Source organism: Hemibagrus wyckioides, linkage group LG13, assembly GCF_019097595.1.
Source record: "Hemibagrus wyckioides isolate EC202008001 linkage group LG13, SWU_Hwy_1.0, whole genome shotgun sequence".
In the NCBI taxonomy this organism is placed as follows: Eukaryota; Metazoa; Chordata; class Actinopteri; order Siluriformes; family Bagridae; genus Hemibagrus; species Hemibagrus wyckioides.
The window spans coordinates 26,292,477-26,311,129 of NC_080722.1; the positions used below are offsets into that span (position 1 = coordinate 26,292,477).

Sequence of the window (18,653 nt, forward strand, 5' to 3'; positions counted from 1 at the left end):
TGACATGATATGCACAAAGTGTGTGATGGAGCTGGTGTGTGAAGGTCACCTTAGACTCTACGTCGGCATTGTGGTCGTTCTGGAGCAGCAGAGCCGCAGCTTTGGTGTCATCTTTGCGGGCGGCGATGTGGAGCGCAGGAAGACGGACTTTCCCTTTAGTGTCGTTCTCAAGGAGCAGAGAGACCACCTGATCGTGGCCCTGCTGCAGTGCTACAGCCAACGGAGTGAAGCCATCCTACACACACACACACACAGAAGAGCATGTGCATTAAGCTAATACATATGTAAATTTTGTTTTTATTAAAAAGACCTATATAAAAACTTTTTTATTATTATTATTATTATTATTATTATTATTATTATTAATGTTTTCATTTTATTATTATTTCATGTTTTCATCACTCCATTCCTCGGCTCAATGACTCCTTTTTAAACTGTCCAAACTTTAATCCAGCATCATTTTTTAACAAGGTCCTATGTAACTGACCCCTAATCTGATTTCTAATTTTCCTTTTAAAAATCAGAATGCAATCATTTCTCCACTTCTGAAGTCTCCTTCTCACTCAGTGCGAACAAATAATTCCCGTGAAGTCCTTCAAACACTTCAAGCTACTCATTTGCATAATGCGCTGTGTTGGAGTGTGTTGGTGATGAGGGTGTGGAGATGGCTAATACATCCTTAAAGCACTCGAAACCTTGTGGCACACACACACACACACACACACACACACAGACACACACATACACACACACACACACACACACACATACACACACACACACACACACACACATAGACACACACATACACACACACACACACACATAGACACACATACACACGCACACACACACACACACACACATAGACACACACATACACACACACACACACACACACACACATAGACACACACATACACACACACACACACACATAGACACACATACACACACACACACGCACACACACACACACACACACATAGACACACACATACACACACACACACACACACACATAGACACACACATACACACACACACACGCACACACACACACATAGACACACACATACACACACACACATACACACACACACACGCACACACACACACATACACACACACACGCACACACACACACATAGACACACACATACACACACACACGCACACACACACATAGACACACACATACACACACACATACACACACATACACACACACACACAGACACACACATACACACACACACACACATAGACACACACATACACACACACACATACACACACACACACACACACACATAGACACACACACATACACACACACACACACACATTTGTCTCACTTTCCTAGTAAGGACCTTCCACTGACATGGCTATTAATGCAGTTATTATTAATGTTAGGTTTTCTAATCTTAAGCTCAGGAACCGAAAAGGAAGCCGTTGTCTGAACAATTTTTAGGACCTTTAAAATGATATATTATAAATATAAATATAAATATAAATATAAATATAAATATAAATATAAATATAAATATAAATATAAATATAAATAAAATTATATAATATAATTTTTCTTCACTACATTATATAAGTGTCCACTTAAAACTGTCCTGATATTTATTCCTATCCCTTTTAGAACATTTGGTCTCTCACACACACACACATGCACACACACACACACACACACCAAGACATTCAATACCCTCGCTGCACCCTTGCTAGCCTTTGTGTGGAAATAACTGCAAGGTCAGGTGGTTTAAGGTTCTCGTATCTGACCGATGACACAACACAACTGTTGCTTTTACTTCTCTCGTGTATGACCACACCCACTCTAAATTCACAGGTTTATATTAATGCGCTTGTTCTAATGCGTATTCGTTTCCATGGTAACGGCTTATAAAGGGATTCTAATTCAAGTGGAATTATTGATTATTGAGTGTTTAAGGAAGGAGTCTCCAGTGTCAGTGAAAAGCAAAGCTGAAGTTTAGCTTGCATTTCTAGCTATACAATGTATAATGTTAGTGATAACAGTGAGAACTAGCTTGTTAGTGAGAACTAGCCTGTTAGTGAGAACTAGCCTGTTAGTGGACACCTCACGGCGGAGATTGCTGTGGTGTGAAATAGAATAAAGCATGCTGTTGCTGGCAAATCATCAACGTCAGGATTATTTATTCCTTATGGAAGGACAGAAGGAATTTAAACCACGTCAAGTGACATGTTTAGCTTTTGAACAGTAAAGGCTCTCAGTTTTTTGTGTTGTTTGAGTTCTGGTCTTGATGATGTCCAGAAAGCTCGATATAAAGGTCTATACGATTTGTCTGTATATAACTTTCCTAAATCTTAAACAGTTAAATATTTTGGGAAAAAAACAACTGTTCCGGTGGTGTTGGAGGGAGTAAGCTATGTGTAGATGTACAGTAGATCTCTGGAAATACATGTGTGTGTGTGTGTGTGTGTGTGTATTGTACACACCTCCGTGGCGATGCTCTGGCTGGAGCCGTTGTCCAGCAGAAAGCGAACCACGTCCAGATGGTTCTCCTGTGCAGCCATATAGAGCGGAGTGAAGCCATTCTGAAAACACACACACACACACACAGTCGAATCTCACTTTCATCTTTTCTATATACTTTCCCATACAGATCTTATTACGTGATTAATATTCATCACAAGCAAGAGTGCAGGGCGACTGGACACGGGTGTAGATGGTCCAGAATATTTCAGCATAACACAGATGTACTTTCGAAAATATTAATGCAGGACCTGAGTGCTTTAGAGTCCAGTGCTGAAGTCTAAACTGATGACCTTGACTTAAAATGAAAACTCTTCAGTATCAGAGCGTAGCTATTTATACCGCTTCAGTTCTGCCAATCAAGTGTGAGATAATCACCTCTCATGGAGGAATGTGTGTGTGTGTGTTGAAGCGATGGGGGTTGGTCAGGGTAATTCCTCCAGTAATTTCCAGTAATTTCTCCTTATAAAAACGAGGCTGCGGGACACTTGGGAGGTGTCACGCTGCCTCAGGAGAGCGGTCAGCTGCTCCGCTGTCACAGCGAGTCATGTAAGGCCGAGCTGTCCGAGCTCCACACCGAGTGCTCATTAACCATGCCAACCACGTAGCAATGCAGCTAGTGATATGGCCCAACCCAGCAGGGAGAGATAGAGAATCTGTGTCTACACGTGTGTGTGTGTGTGTGTGGGTGTAACATCTGTAGGACTGAACTTGCAAAATCATCTTCAAGCAATAGAACAACCCTTTGTAGGAAGTTAACTTGAAAAGGGAAACCTCTGTAGGAAATGCACTCGGAGATGTGTATATATACTGTATATGTCTATGTAAAAAAAAATCGATAAATAATAAAAACCTTGACTACTTAAACAACCTGTGCTGGTTGAGTTTCCTGTCATGTACCGCACTCTTACCTGTGACTGCGCGTTGACGTTGGCTCCATTATTCACCAGCTCTCTGACCACTTCAGTCTGACCAGCGAGAGAGGCGATGTGCAGAGCCGTGTTTCCTTTCTGTGGGACAAACACATGAGCTAAATGTTTGATATTCGCAGTCACTGGAGCAGGATTTCTCATAAATTTCCACTATTTCTAACATTAGACTGAATAAAGTCAGAGATTAAAGCCCCATGCTTCTACAGCAGGCTCCAGAAGAGTCCATTACCAAGAGGTTTCATTTCATTAGCTATGAAAAAACTAGTATCATTTTAGTAAACTATTTCTGGGGGAAACAGATGACTTGATCCTAACAGTTTGAGATTAAACAGTACATTTCTATTGAAACAGAATGAAAAACATCCCAGGCTGTGCGCTAACAGTGTTCCGACTCACTTTATATCAGACTTTTGTTCATACTGATTGAAAATATCCAATACGACAATTTCCACTCCACTGAAAAGGCAGTTTATTGGTTAGAAAGTGTAAAAAGTTTGTAGACATGAATTAGCATGAACAGCACAAAAAGAAGTAAAAAAAAAAGAAGAAAAAGAAGTACACTCTATGTGCCAGGCTATTCCTACAGAATTCATCATAAATATTACATTTGCTGTGTTTGTTAGGAGTGAAATTAGTTTTTGATAAATGATGCAATAAAAGCAGTTTGTTCAACTAGACTGTTGGACTCTAACACACTGACCTATGTGTGTAATAAAACTCGCTGTGTTCTGCTTGCCGTCAGTCCATTTGAGAAATGTGAGCACTGTCCAGTGTTTATTTACAAATGTGGAATTAAGCCACAGGATTTTGGCACCCTGTGCAACATCATTGTTGTGGAAAGAGTTTTATTGAGAGACTATTTCCGCTGCTTAAAGTCGGCCTCTGCGTGTCTTGAAAACTGTCCATAACCTTGACTCTGGAAATTTGCCGAGGCAGCAAATCCGTGGACAGCTGGACCCATTACGCTGGCCTCCAGTAATAAACGCTCTTATAATATATATATATATATAGTGTGTGTGTGTGTGTGTGTGTTTATCAGTGTGGAATTTCCCACAGTACCCTTTGTGCCTACCTTCGTTGCCGCATCCACAATGGCTCCAAGTTTAATAAGCTGTGCCACGATCTCCACATGTCCCTCCTTGGAGGCGAGATGAAGAGCGTTCAGGCCGTTCTGAACACACACAGAAACATACAAGCAGGTGAGCCTGGAGAATTTACATTGCTAAAACAAATCATATTTTGAATGTTGAACATAGAATTAACTAAATATCTGAGCTGTCCATCTACCCTGACTAGATTATCTAGTGCTGCATCTCAACTCACACACTTCTGTACTTTTCCATAGCATTATGGAGAAACTAACCCTAACCCGCTGATATTACAGTGAGTATTATCGTTAATTATCATAATCAGTAGTATTTGTATTTTAAAATCCTCTCATTTTCATGGAACATGAAACATGTGGCACGATAACATGTGGCACGATACAAAGCCTGAAGTGGTCATTCCTTCATCCTTATGGGAAATAAATCAATCAGGAAATACTCCAGTAATGAACCGGAGAGATGTAGTGGAGGTTGAGGAACTGTCAGAGTCAGAACTAAACACACAATTTTTTGGGTGTGTTTTCAGTGTTTTTGTGACAAAATGTCTGACCTTCCCCAAACATTCAACACAACACTGCTGGAACATATAATTATATAAAATATCTTTAGAGCTTTACTTCCTTTTTACTACCTCTAGCTTTAGAGTTTCACTTCACTGGGACTAAACGACCTGAACCCTGCTCCAGCACAACAATGTTCCTGTGCACAAAGCACAGAGCTCTATGAAGACATGCTTTGCCAAGACTGGAGTGGACGATCTGGAGTGTCCCTCACAGAGCCCTGACTCTTTGGGATGAACTGGAACACAGACTGAACCCCAGAACTCCTCACCTGATCTCACTAAAGCTCTTGTATCTGAATGACCACAAATTCCCATAGTAACACTCCAGCATCTAGTGGAAAACCTTCCCAGAAAAGTGGAGCTTAGTATAACAGTAAAGAGGAAACATCTCCATAAATATTCCATGGTCAGGTGTCAACATATACTATATTGGCAAAAGTATTGGGACACCCCTCCAAATCATTGAGTTCAGGTGTTTTTCAGGGGTTGGGCTCGGCCCCTTAGTTCCAGTAAAAGGAACTCTTAATGCTTCAGTTTCATACCAAGACATTTTGGACAATTTCATGCTCTTTGTGGGAACATGACTGCACACCAGTGACCAAAGCAAGGTCCATAAAGACATGGATGTCTCACCCTGGACACAATCTTTTTGAGGCACTCCCCTCTGGCAGAAGACTGCGGTCCATCAAGACTAAAACTTCACGCCACAAAAACAGTTTCTTTCCATCTGCTACTGGCCTCATTAACAACATCCAGGGCCCTACATGGCCACTTACTCGCCACTCTGAACAATAACAAACAACTTCACTTTTCTGTTGTTACGTTAACGCACACAACTCGGACTGATACACTACACATTACTACCTCATACTGTGATCATTTGCACTGGTTCACTCTGTATATCCTACACTATTGTACAGTTGTTGTCCCAATTTCACGGTATGTAGCATTTGCACTGGTCTTTTTGCACATCCTGCACTAATATACTGTTAGTGTTGTTATTGTTATTTTAATTTTCTTGTTTTCTAAACTGTTGCTATATCTCGACGTTTATACATAGCCTTATAGCTTCTAGTTTGTGTGTAAAATTATGCTTCTTCTTCCTTATTACTTATTTATTTACTATGCTCCAGCACACTAAGACAAATTCCTTGTATCTGTAAATCCTACAGTACTTGGCAGTAAAAGTGATTCTGATTCTGATGAGTGAGTTTAGTGTGGAGGAACTTGACTGACCTGCACAGAGTCCTGACCTTAACCCCATAGAACACCTTTGGGATGAATTAGAGAGGAGACCGAGAGCCAGGCCTTCTCGTCCAACATCAGTGCCTGACCTCACAAATGCACTTCTAGAGGAACGGTCAAAAATTCCCATAAACACACTCCTAAACCTTGTGGAAAGCCTTCCCAGAAGAGCTGTAAAGGGTGAGACAACTCCATATTACATTCTTACAGACCATATTACAGACGTCCTAAAACTTTTGGCCTGACTCACAGTCTCCGCTCTAACTCATCCCAAAGGTGTTCTGTCGAGTTGGGGTCAGGACTCTGTTATGGACCTTGCTTGGACTCATGTTGGAACAGGAAGGGGTCATCCCCCAAACTGTTCCCACAAAGTTGGGAAAATGAAATTGTCCAAAATGTCTTGGTATGAAGCTGAAGCATTAAGAGTTCCTTTCACTGGAACTAAGGGGCCGAGCCCAACCCCTGAAAAACAACACCTGAACTCAATGATTTGGAGGAGTGTCCCAAAACTTTTGGCAAAATATAATGTATGTTTGACCATATAGTGTACATACTGTATTATTTAAAAATATAAGACAGACATTTAAGGGGAAAAATGTTGCTATCATAAAGTCTTCCTGTTTGTTTGCTCTGGCTTCAGGTCAACTCTAATCTCATCTCTAGATCACTGCTGAAACTTAGTTCCTCTAAGAACTAGAAGTTCTTAGTTTTTTTAGTCATAGCTGACTGCACATCATTTCACATGTATTTTTATTTACGTGTTTGAATAAGTAATATTTCAGCTCTGTGTACTGCTTGTGTTTTAATAGGTGGTGAAAAGCTGAAGCATTAAACTGAACCTTGTGTGTGTTGTAATCTTCTATAGCATTTAAGATGAACAAATTTATTCTTTAGTGGAAAAACATCCTAAATGTAATTATTAGGCTTTAGCTGTACCTGAGGGAAATAATTTATCCGGCACTAGACGACATAAAACCTAAAAATCTGACTAGACATCTAATTTCTACACACACTGTTTATAATTATCTGAAATGTCTGTTATTATCGATTTACAGTCTGGAAGAGTGAGTTCCAAAAGACAAAAACAAGAGTATAAGGAAGAAAAAGCTGTACTGTTCCAATGTGAAGTGATTTACTGCAGTTTCATGGTAAATGTAAAGGATTTGTAAAGTGCAGACTTTTATCGTGTAGGACAAAAAAGAACAACAAACCGGTGAGTACGAAACATTTGCGGTTTGACCAAGAAAACACCCCCTACAGACCACTACAAAGCACTGGAACTAGAGACTCCTTCCACAAAGGCTAAACAAACATCTCACAGAAAGCTGAAGAAATTATAAATCTGTCATTAGCGCATTAATTTATACAACAGCTGGAGAGACTGTCTGATCTGTACTGTTAAACCTTTTACATTAACGCCTTCTGTCTCATCAGAATCAAATCATACTCAATACTTCTGTGATAGAAAATAATACCATAAATAATCATTAGCCACTTGATTTAAAGCAGCAGTGACTTCCTCATTACTGCAGCCAGGTATCATAGTGATTTGAGGCTAATCTTTAGAACACAATCAATTTCTCTCTATCAAGTCTGTACAACAATAAAGTTTAAATCTTTACAGTTTTACACGTCAGAACTGTTTTATTACATCATCACCACATCACGGCAATGTCGAAGAAACTTTTCTCTAACTGCTTCTGGCTCTGGGTTCGAGCCTATTTCTGTCTTTTATTCCAACGACTGATCCCTTAAAACTATTAAGCCTAATAAAACGTAAAAACCCTGCTTAACAATACAGGCAATTCTGACAAGTCTGCTTCCTGTTTACTTCATCAGCCATTTTGAAGCTTACATATAAGCTGAAATAAAATGGGTTAAGTAAGCACGTGTATACAAATCCTCAGCTAGTGTCTAACCTAAGTTTGATTAAAATTCAGTTCCATATCTCACACAGCTCCTGTTGTGTAAATGAGGTTTAACTGACCTGGTTGCAGATGTTGATCTCGACCCCGGATTTCAGGTAATCCAGGGCTTTCTCCAGGTTTCCGGCCCGGGCCGCTCGCAGATAACTGGCATTTGTGTCAGTCTGCAAAACACAGATAAAACTCCAACTTAGAACATTTCTAAATACAGAAACACATGCAGTAAAGTCATGTACATGAGGCTAAACCCTGGACACTCCATGGTGCATAGATTAGAGAGATTGCTGTGGAAACTGTACATATTTCACTCCAACATCATTTTATACTCATAATATTTCATTAACTGATAACAAGATCCCTGTCACTGTCTGTCACTATACACCGGTCAGCCATAACATTATGACCAGTGCCAGGTGAAGCGAATAAGACTGAGTATCTCCTCATCATGGCACCTGTTAGTGGGTGGGATATATTAGGCAGCAAGTGACCTCAAAGTTAATGTGTTAGAAGCAGGAAAAATGGACAAGTGTAAGGATTTGAGTGAGTTTGACCAAAAGGGCCAAATTGTGATGGCTAGACCACTGGATCAGAGCATCTCCAAAACTGCAGCTATTGTGGGGTGTTCCCGGTCTGCAGTGGTCAGTATCTATCAAACGTGGTCCAAGGAAGGAACAGTGGTGAACCGGCAACAGGGTCATGGACGGCTGAGGCTCATTGATGGACGTGGGGAGCGAAGGCTGGCCCGTGTGATCCGATCCAACAGACGAGCTGAAGAAGTTAATGCTGGTTCTGATAGAAAGGGGTCAGAATATACAGTGCAGGACGGGTCAGGGCTGTTTTAGCAGCAAAAGGGGGACCAACACAATATTAGGCAGGTGGTCATAATGCTGTGCCTGGTCAGTGTATATCAAAAGGTGTGTACATGGTCAGGTTTTCTGTATATATTATCCTGCACTCAGTTTACTTCCTCTGGTGCTTGTTAAACAGGCTGCCTGACATTTGTAATAAACTGGAGCAGTGAGAGCTGAAAGATTTATGCGAGAGAAGAAATGGAAGCAGAGTACACAGCTTGGAGTGTCACAGCTGAAAAATAACGTGATGGAAGGAAAGATTTCTGGCTTTTTACAGGGGGATTTCCACTGCAATGAGACGAGCAAATGCACTGCAGCTAGCAGGGATGAGCCCACGCCTACACCATGTAGAAAAAAAATAATACACGACTTTCCAGGCTGCACACAATCCGGCGCATTAGTGGAAAATGATGCTCATGTTGCATCAGAACAAATCTAGTTTGCATGTCTGGCTTGCAGGTGAAGATCTGTACTACAGACTGCAACGATGTGAGCACAAATTCAAGACACTAAACCTTGTCTGATTTTGGCTCGGATTGTGTTTTGTAATAAGGAAACTTTTGGCCGGAAAGAACATTTTTGATGTGATTCAGCCTCATGTTTACCGTATACAGCCCTGCTGGTCTTGACAGCTACAATAGTGTTAACACTGTGGAGTGTGTACCTGGAATATAGTCTACAGTCTGGCATTATTTATATCTCTCCTAATTTTTTTTAACTCTTTATTCCAGAAGCCAAAAAAATTACATTTGCCCCAGTGTCCATGTTCAGCACTGAACGTCTTTGTCCTGTCACAGTGGAGCTTAACGGCTCATATGAAAGTAGACACTCTGGGATTTAAGGATATGACATGTTTTATAAGAGTTTCTGTTTTTTCCTGAGACTAAGAGGCAATAATTTCATATAAACAAGACAAATGTTTTCGTTAAATGTTAAATGCTGATATCAGACCCATTTCTGCTCTCTGACATGATCCGAGGGTTTGTTCATAAGCACACACATCTCACACTGAAAGCCAACAGACTCATTTTATATCGGACTCACAGAGATAAACTCATTCGTTTGACAGTCTCTGAATTCCAGCAGAATGTTGGTAAAACTGTAGGTTCAGTTCCTAAGGCTCTGGAACTATAAGGTTTAATGATTTCTGTCTGATAAACCTGGAGAAACATATGATTGTATATGTAAGGAATACACACACAACAGACCGTGGCTATTCTACATTAATAATGCAGGCCAGGGTGGAATGATGCAGCACGAGGCACGAGCTGAGCGCTGTAACCCTCCTGAAGTGTGTTATTTTTGTACAGCAGCGTGGTCTGGAGTGCATTATTCAGTTTACATCAAAACAACTTGCCTGTTATACGTTTCATTTATTCAAGAATAACACATCAAGCCTTTTAATAAATCGTAGTTAATGTCTGAGAGACACGTTCCTATCAGTTCCAGATTTTTCTCCAACCCTCCTCTCTCTGGAGGAAAGGAAGAGTAACTGAAACTGAGCGCTTACAACCGAGACTCCTGCCTATAAACGTTAAATAAATCTCTCCTAACAAAAAAATTCACATAAACTAGCATTATAAGATACAACCTGTTCTTCAATCTGTTTATTATTAGACTTTTTGAGCTTATTTCGCGCATCTGATGAACAAGCAGTTACTATAGAAACAATCAGGTACGAGAACGAGCGCATTAATATAAACCTAGTGCCGGGCGATGGAGACGCTGAGAGCTGCAGGCTGAGACTCTTCATTTTAATGAGTGTGATTACTCACAAATCCAAAACGAGGAGATGAATCAAAGTCAATAAACAGGAAGTAGTCATGAACGTAAACACCATGGCATAGAATCATAAGGTTCGGTATGAACTGGTACATGACACCGAGCGTATGCTTTGCAATGTACTGATGGAATTATATTCTGTGTAAATCTATAAGAAGAATGAGGATGAACCTGAACATGAGAGTTTGTGATTTCTGGGTGTTGTGGTCCTCCAGCAGCCATGTTTGTAGTCCACTCAGAGTTTCCTGATGTGGAACAAAAATCTACAGATCATTATCCCCCTCCCTGGTCATCCAGGATGTTCATGTCTTTCTTTCTTCAATCGTAAAGAAATGATGATTTTTGAGGAAAATTTTTCAGGATTTTTTTCCAAACAGTGGACTTCAATGGTGCCCGCGAGTCTGACCTTCCAAAATGCAGTTTAAATGCAGCTTCAAATGTAGCTCTGCCTACATCACGTGTGACCTTCTGACGTGATTACATAGTCCGTCCGTCCGTCCGTAGAGCGCGTTCCAGAGCTAGTGCTAGACGAGCTTTTGTTGTTAAAAAGTATACAATTTTTTATTTTTCTCAGAAAATGAGCGATGGTTTGTCTTGATAAGAGCCTTCTTCCTGGGCTGGGATGGAGGTTTAGAGATCTCTGAAGCTGCATTTAAACTGCATTGTGGAAGGTCAGACTCGTGGGCACCATTGAAGTCCACTATATGGAGAAACATCCTGAAATGTTTTCCTCAAAAAACATAATTTCTTTACGACTGAAGAAAGAAGGACGTGAACATCCTGGATGACCAGGGGGTGAGGACATTATCTGTAGAGTTTTGTTCTGGAAGTGAACTTCTCCTTTAATCTCATGTTGTTGGAGTTATATAAAAATAAACAACGTACACTTTCTGTCCAATCAGATTCGAACACTTTTCTATAAATGTGAATATTTTTCCCTATACAACTAAATAGTTAATGAGAAATATAATGCTCAAGGGTCTGAATGTGTCAGCTTGGCAGTGTTGGGCTTTAAACTCACGACCTTCTGAGAGATAGATTGAGCAGATTGAGAGATAGAAGACAGCAGATTGAGCTATGTGTTAAATCATATCTATAATAACTTTATCACAGAGAACATTAAAGTGTTCTTAGTTACATTTACACAAGAGTTAGCTAGTTTAGCTAAGCTCTGTTTAGCTATCTCAATCCTCCCCTGTAACGTCTAAAAAAAGGCAGAAATCCTTCGGCAGAGATTTCGGTTATGAGTTGAGTGTTCTCTCATCAAAACCTAACATTAAAAACACTCATAAAAACATGATCTAGTCTTCCTGTTCCCTCAGTGAAGTGCTTGGATGCTGATTTCTCTTCTAAAAGAGAGGTTCTGGTAGTTACGTCATCTCCATAGTGACTCGCAGGTTTATATAAATGTAAATACGCCTACTGTAATATGTTATTGTGGTGTTACTAACAAGACTGATAACACAAGGACTTGTAGCCGATCCACAGGAAATGACTTCGATACCGTCTGTTATTGTTGGTAAAGTGTAGCGATGTTTCCACAATAAATTAATTTAGCATGTTGGTTAGGTGTTTAGTTAGCATGTTGGTTAGGTGTTTAGTTAGCATGTTGGTTAGGTGTTTAGTTAGCATGTTGGTTAGGTGTTTAGTTAGCATGTTGGTTAGGTGTTTAGTTAGCATGTTGGTTAGGTGTTTAGTTAGCATGTTGGTTGGTTTTCATTGTAAAGCTGTAAGTCAGGGAAGTATTAGATGTTAGAAATTATAATGTGTGTTCTGTTCATTAATAAGTTGTCTTTATTTGTCACATATACATTACTGCACAGTTCTTTCTTCATATATCACATCCTTGAGGGTTAGGGTCAGAGTGCAGGGTCAGCGCCCCTGAAGCAGGGTGGGTTAGGGGCCTTGCTCAAGGGCCCAACAGTGGCAGCTTGACGGTGCTAGGGCCTGGACACTGATCTTCCGGTCAACAGCTCAGAGCCTTAAACGCTTGCCCTACAAATTGCTACTACCCTGTAATAACTAATTACAAAATGTGTAATTACACGTTAGTAACAGTTGACAAATCATCTCCACAGCACAGCCTACAGTGTTTTATTCCTTACATATACCACATACACTGTAAACATGACGTTACACAGCATTTTCTACAGCAGCAGGCTGAATTTCAGCTTTCCGTAGCACAGTCTGACATTTTGAAATGATATGGATTGCTTTATGAGCATCGACTGAGAATAAAAGGCATATCCTCCCTTTATAACTTCCATTCAAGGAGGGTGATAAAAATGACAGGAATGACACGAATAGCCGCAGCGGTGCACGGGAACGTGGTTTGGAAAGTGTACTGTGAGCTCAGAGCGTGTTTTTGTGAGCGCAGTCGATGCTCGAAGCCCAGTGTGTCTGCATTGGGAACATTCTTTCCATTGCTGTATAAAGAGCATCCACGAGGGTCTGGACTGTGAAGGTGTGGCCTGCTGAAAGCCAGACAAACAACAAGCGAGTCAGCATGTCCACACACACACACACACACACACAGAAAGAGAGGGTGGGGGGAATCGGTTGTTGCTGCAATGCTGTAACAGAGTAAAGATTTCCGACACACCCTTTCACACATGAACACACTCCGACTCTCTGCAGCGTGGAACTCACACTCTAACATAACCCAAATCTTCACATCTATTAATATCTTCCTTAAATATGGAACGTTTTGCTCGACTTCAATAGTAAAAGTGTGTTAAAGATGTTCTTAAAAACATTCAAACTGTCGAAATGTAAAGCTTTATTATATTCTCACTTCTGTTCAGATTTATTCATCTGTGTTACTGCGTTCCTCTCCTCCCTCTGCTGTACAGTTAAGGCTAGTCCTCTGCAGTGTGTGGGTGGGTGTTCTCCTGAAATCTAGCATACTGCCTCACACACACACACACACACACACACACACAAACATACAGTATCACTCTCTCTCTCTCTCTCTCTCTCTCTCTCTCACACACACACACACACACACACACAAACATACAGTATCACTCTCTCTCTCTCTCTCTCTCTCACACACACACACACACACACACACACAAACATACAGTATCACTCTCTCTCTCTCTCTCTCACACACACACACACACACACAAACATACAGTCTCTCTCTCTCTCTCTCTCTCTCTCTCTCACACACACACACACACACAAACATACAGTATCACTCTCTCTCTCTCTCTCTCTCTCACACACACACACACACACACACACAAACATACAGTATCACTCTCTCTCTCTCTCTCTCTCTCTCTCTCACACACACACACACACAAACATACAGTATCACTCTCTCTCTCTCTCTCTCTCTCACACACACACACACACACACACAAACATACAGTCTCTCTCTCTCTCTCTCTCTCTCTCTCTCTCTCACACACACACACACACACACAAACATACAGTATCACTCTCTCTCTCTCTCTCTCTCTCTCTCTCACACACACACACACACACACACAAACATACAGTCTCTCTCTCTCTCTCTCTCTCTCTCACACACACACAGAAACATACAGTCTCTCTCTGTCTCTCTCTCTCTCACACACACAGATACACAGACACACACACACACACACACAGAAAAACATACAGTGTCTCTCTCTCTCTCTCTCTCTCACACACACACACACACACAGAAACATACAGTGTCTCTCTGTCTCTCTCTCTCTCACACACACAGACACACACACACACACACAGAAAAACATACAGTGTCTCTCTCTCTCTCTCTCTCTCTCTCTCTCTCTCACACACACACACACACAGAAACATACAGTGTCTCTCTGTCTCTCTCTCTCTCACACACACAGACACACAGACACACACACACACACAGAAAAACATACAGTGTCTCTCTCTCTCTCTCTCTCTTCTCAGCCCCAAACACACAAATGGTGTATTGATTTCATCCCCATGAGCTATCTGAGGATATAAGAGACGATAAAGAAAACACAGGAATAACTCACTACATGGCTTGTGTACAGATTCTAAACACGAGAGACACACTTCTGTCTTCTTATTTTACTTTTTCACATACACACACACACACACACACACAGTATCTTCCTCTCTCTACTTTTTCACAGTGTAGTCAAATGGTAAAAATGAAGCATCCTGATTTTAAGTTTTAATGAATTCAAACAAATCAGATTGGTGTAGTTGGTGGAAGTGTACATCCTACATATTCTACATATTCTTCTACATGTACATATTATTATTATTATTATAGATTATTATATTTATAATACAAATAAAATTAGATATATATATATTAGCATATAATGTCTATTCTGGACCTGTATAAACCTGGTCTGATATTTTTATCAGGTTCAGCACATTTCAGCCCTGCCTCAGACACATGCTAGGTTTTTTTTTTGTAAAGGAATGTCTGCCTAAGTAATGTCCACTTTGGAAATCTTACACAGCGAGATAAAGCCGTTAAGTGACACACTACACAGATAACAGTGAGCCTGCACTCACTCATGGAACGTCATGGAGCTGAAGAATTCAGGAGCTCCGTCTCTACTCACAGGTACTGTACTCCGGCTTCACCCTGGATTTTCGCTGCCTCAGATAAAGATCACGTATCGTATAGAAAAGCTCTGTGAGTTGAGATGGCAGTAACGTGACACGTGGACGAATCAGCACTACTGCACTCAACAGCATGATGCTTATTACTTCAAATCATACAAACATCTCTGCTTCTGCTATTGCATTTATTTTTCAAATCACAAATGGAGAACTTTTGCTCTCATGGAGAATCTTAATTGCATAATCCAGCGTGATTGTACCGGAATCATCCTATCATCATACAGAGACAAGCAATAATCTTAACCTTATAGTCACACAGTGTATAAATGAGCTACAAGAACACCTGATCATCATCTCACACATGTTCCTCTTCCTCAAACAGGATGTCTTTGTGTTCTGTAGCATCTCAGCAGTCCCAAGTCTGTTCCAACATGACACAAAACCAGTCCATGAAGTGCTGAAGATCTCCACCTCAACCCTATTGAACACCTTCAGGATGAACCGGGATCACTGACCAAACCTCAGACCTCCTTGTTCAACATCAGAGTCTGATCTCACTAAAGCTGGCTGAATGATCACTAATCTCCACAGCTACAATCCAACATCTTGTGGGAAAACCTTCCTTGAAGACTGCAGGACATGTAGGTGGGATGGTCAGGCGTCCATAAACTTCTGAAAAAGTTTCTACAAAATGCATCTAGATGTAGATGATTTCTACACTGAATTGTTGCCTTTTATGATCAATCCATCTAAACATTATAATCATAATAGAGGATAATAAATCCTTATTGTACACACCTGAAGAAAAGGTAAGAAGAGTATTCCTTCGCTCAAGCTAGCTGAAAATATCACATTAGCAGTTTCATCAATATTCAATGTATCTTTAGTGACACGGTTTGTTCAGGCTTTTAGATATTAATTATATACGTATCTTAAGACAAACATTTCCTGTGTATCACTGAGGCAGAGCAGACGTTTCCAAACCACACAGGAACGTTAGTTATTTCCTTGTTTCCTATCTGACTCTCAATTCTGATTGGTCAGAAGGTTTTTAGCATCGCTGACTACGAGGCAAATCAGAGACTCTGTTCATTCTCATGGGTCATTGTTCCTATCCGCAGCTTAGAAAAACCCCAGACTAGGAAATGTATAGTGAATATTTCATATAAAAACATTCCAAGCTTGTGAAATCATTGACATGGTGATTATTTTCGTTCTGATAACATTTATCCTGCATTTTTAGAAGACAAGGAGCCGTCACTGTCAGTTCTGTGTCAGAAGTAAAGCTTTTCACGTTTTCCGACACAGAAAGATCTTGACGATGAAAAGTTTCGCAGGAACGACTCCCAGATATTTGAGAAATGTCTAGATTAACAGACTGACAAGGAAAAATCTTGTAGCAATGTTATAAAGACAACATGATGAAAAAATCTGAAAAACAGAAAAACTGAGGGATTCTTACACCAAATGGATAAATATCACATGCAGGTTTATAAAGTGCACAGCTAATTAGATCAGCAAAGGGTCATTTTGCCATAAACCAAGAGTAAAAACCATAAGCTGTACCTCACACTGGTGCAAATCAACCCATACACAATGCTTGTAGATACACACAACTTAAAGGTCATAAGCCGTGTAATATCCCACGCGTCACTTTACTCACCATTAATGCACAAATTTAAAACAAAATTCGACACAAACTACAAATATTCCACATCATCACACTCTCCAGAGGATGTAAAGCAACTCCAACATTTCAGCATACTCAAGGTCGCGTAGTTAGCTTTCTTTTCCTCAGCGCTAACATGCTGCTCTGCCAGGCCGGTATTTGAAACACAACCCCGATCCGCTGATGCAGTACTATGTCGCAGTCATGCCTCTTTCCCGTAAATGCCATCGGTGATACACAGACTCAACGTTCTGCCCTCGTGTGCTCTGTACACACTGGAAATCTGTCCCTCTCAACTGATATTTCTCCATTCAGACACATTAAGCAGCACACATCCTCATCCTAAGCGTGGTGGTGGTGGTGCACTAAAAGACGAGGTTTTAAAAAGTTCACTTACTAGCACTTGGCACTCTGCTTCCTCTTCCACAGCCATTCTGCCTGCAGTCCAAAGTGAAACCTGAGTATTTGATTATCTAGCCCTGGAAGCTAGAGCTACGGTCGAGGGGCATTATGGAGACGCTAAAAATACACGACCTAACAAGGAAAGGCACACAAGGAAAGGCTAATCAGTTTGCAGGCTTGTTTTGCTGCACTCGGATTCCCTGTCCCATCGCTCAAGCACCTCCTCTCTCATCCTTCTGTCCTTGTCCTCAGCAGGATGCTAGCTCAGCTAACCTCCTCTCAGCCGCACATCTCGGACTCGGCTCGGTCCTCTGCCCCGTGCCCTCGCACTTACCATATTTGTAGGCGCTAGCGACTTCTGTCCTGGACGAGTGTAACCATGATCTTCTAGACTGAAATAGCAGAAAGGGGGGATGTGGTGGCTCTGCTCAGGCTCTGTACGCCGGCAGGCCTCCCACACTGGGATCTGTCCAGCACGAGGCTTATTGTCAACTTGCTTATCAGCTCTTTTTCGATTCCCCCTCCCTCCTCCTCCCCTGCTCTCGTCCACAATGTCCCGGCACAGCCAGGCTCAGCTCAGGCGCATGGTACTGTCGGGAGCCAGTCAGCCGGATAGAAGGGCATTGGGATGGCTTTAGGTAGGATTTGGGGGCATTTCCCCGGGGTATTAATGGCACGGCAGTGTGGCAGAGGTTGTCTCTTCCTGGTAGGTTCCAGTCACATCAACAGTGGAGTCATCAGCTCTCGCTCCACACACACACACACACACACACATACACACTACACTTTTCTCGCTAGGTCAATCAAAGTGATGAAAACTACTGCGGTTTGGTCTGGACTCTGAACTGATCTTTTCTTCTCAGTCCGAAATACAAAGAAACACCATGTTCTGAAATTAACAGCGTTTGTTCGGACAAATCAGTAATGCTATAAAATAAATCCTAGTATAATCAGAATATGATGGATTTTTTTAGGTGGGATTTTCTTTATTCCTCTTCCTCACATCAAACCACAGTAGTTGTGAATATGGTTGAAAACTGTACTTAAAAGGTAAAGAGATTTTATATCTAAAATCATTTCAAT

The 18,653-nt window shown here is 41.0% G+C and overlaps 1 protein-coding gene across 16 annotated transcripts in view; it reads right to left on the reverse strand.

Annotated features, from left to right (window-relative positions):
• The window catches only part of ank3b (ankyrin 3b), a 160,342-nt gene that overhangs the window by 62,700 nt on the left and 78,989 nt on the right, over positions 1 to 18,653 (reverse strand). For 13 of the 16 annotated variants that reach the window (XM_058406126.1, XM_058406127.1, XM_058406123.1 and 10 more), the window contains 5 exons: positions 8,357 to 8,458; positions 4,529 to 4,627; positions 3,436 to 3,534; positions 2,488 to 2,586; positions 50 to 235 (listed from right to left, as the gene is read on the reverse strand). In XM_058406126.1, the coding sequence (XP_058262109.1) occupies positions 50 to 235; positions 2,488 to 2,586; positions 3,436 to 3,534; positions 4,529 to 4,627; positions 8,357 to 8,458 (585 nt within the window). Of the gene's footprint in view, positions 1 to 49; positions 236 to 2,487; positions 2,587 to 3,435; positions 3,535 to 4,528; positions 4,628 to 8,356; positions 8,459 to 17,162; positions 17,182 to 17,565; positions 17,827 to 17,904; positions 18,141 to 18,653 lie in introns of those variants that run through there. The other 3 variants (XM_058406133.1, XM_058406128.1, XM_058406130.1) reach the window with 3 other exon arrangements.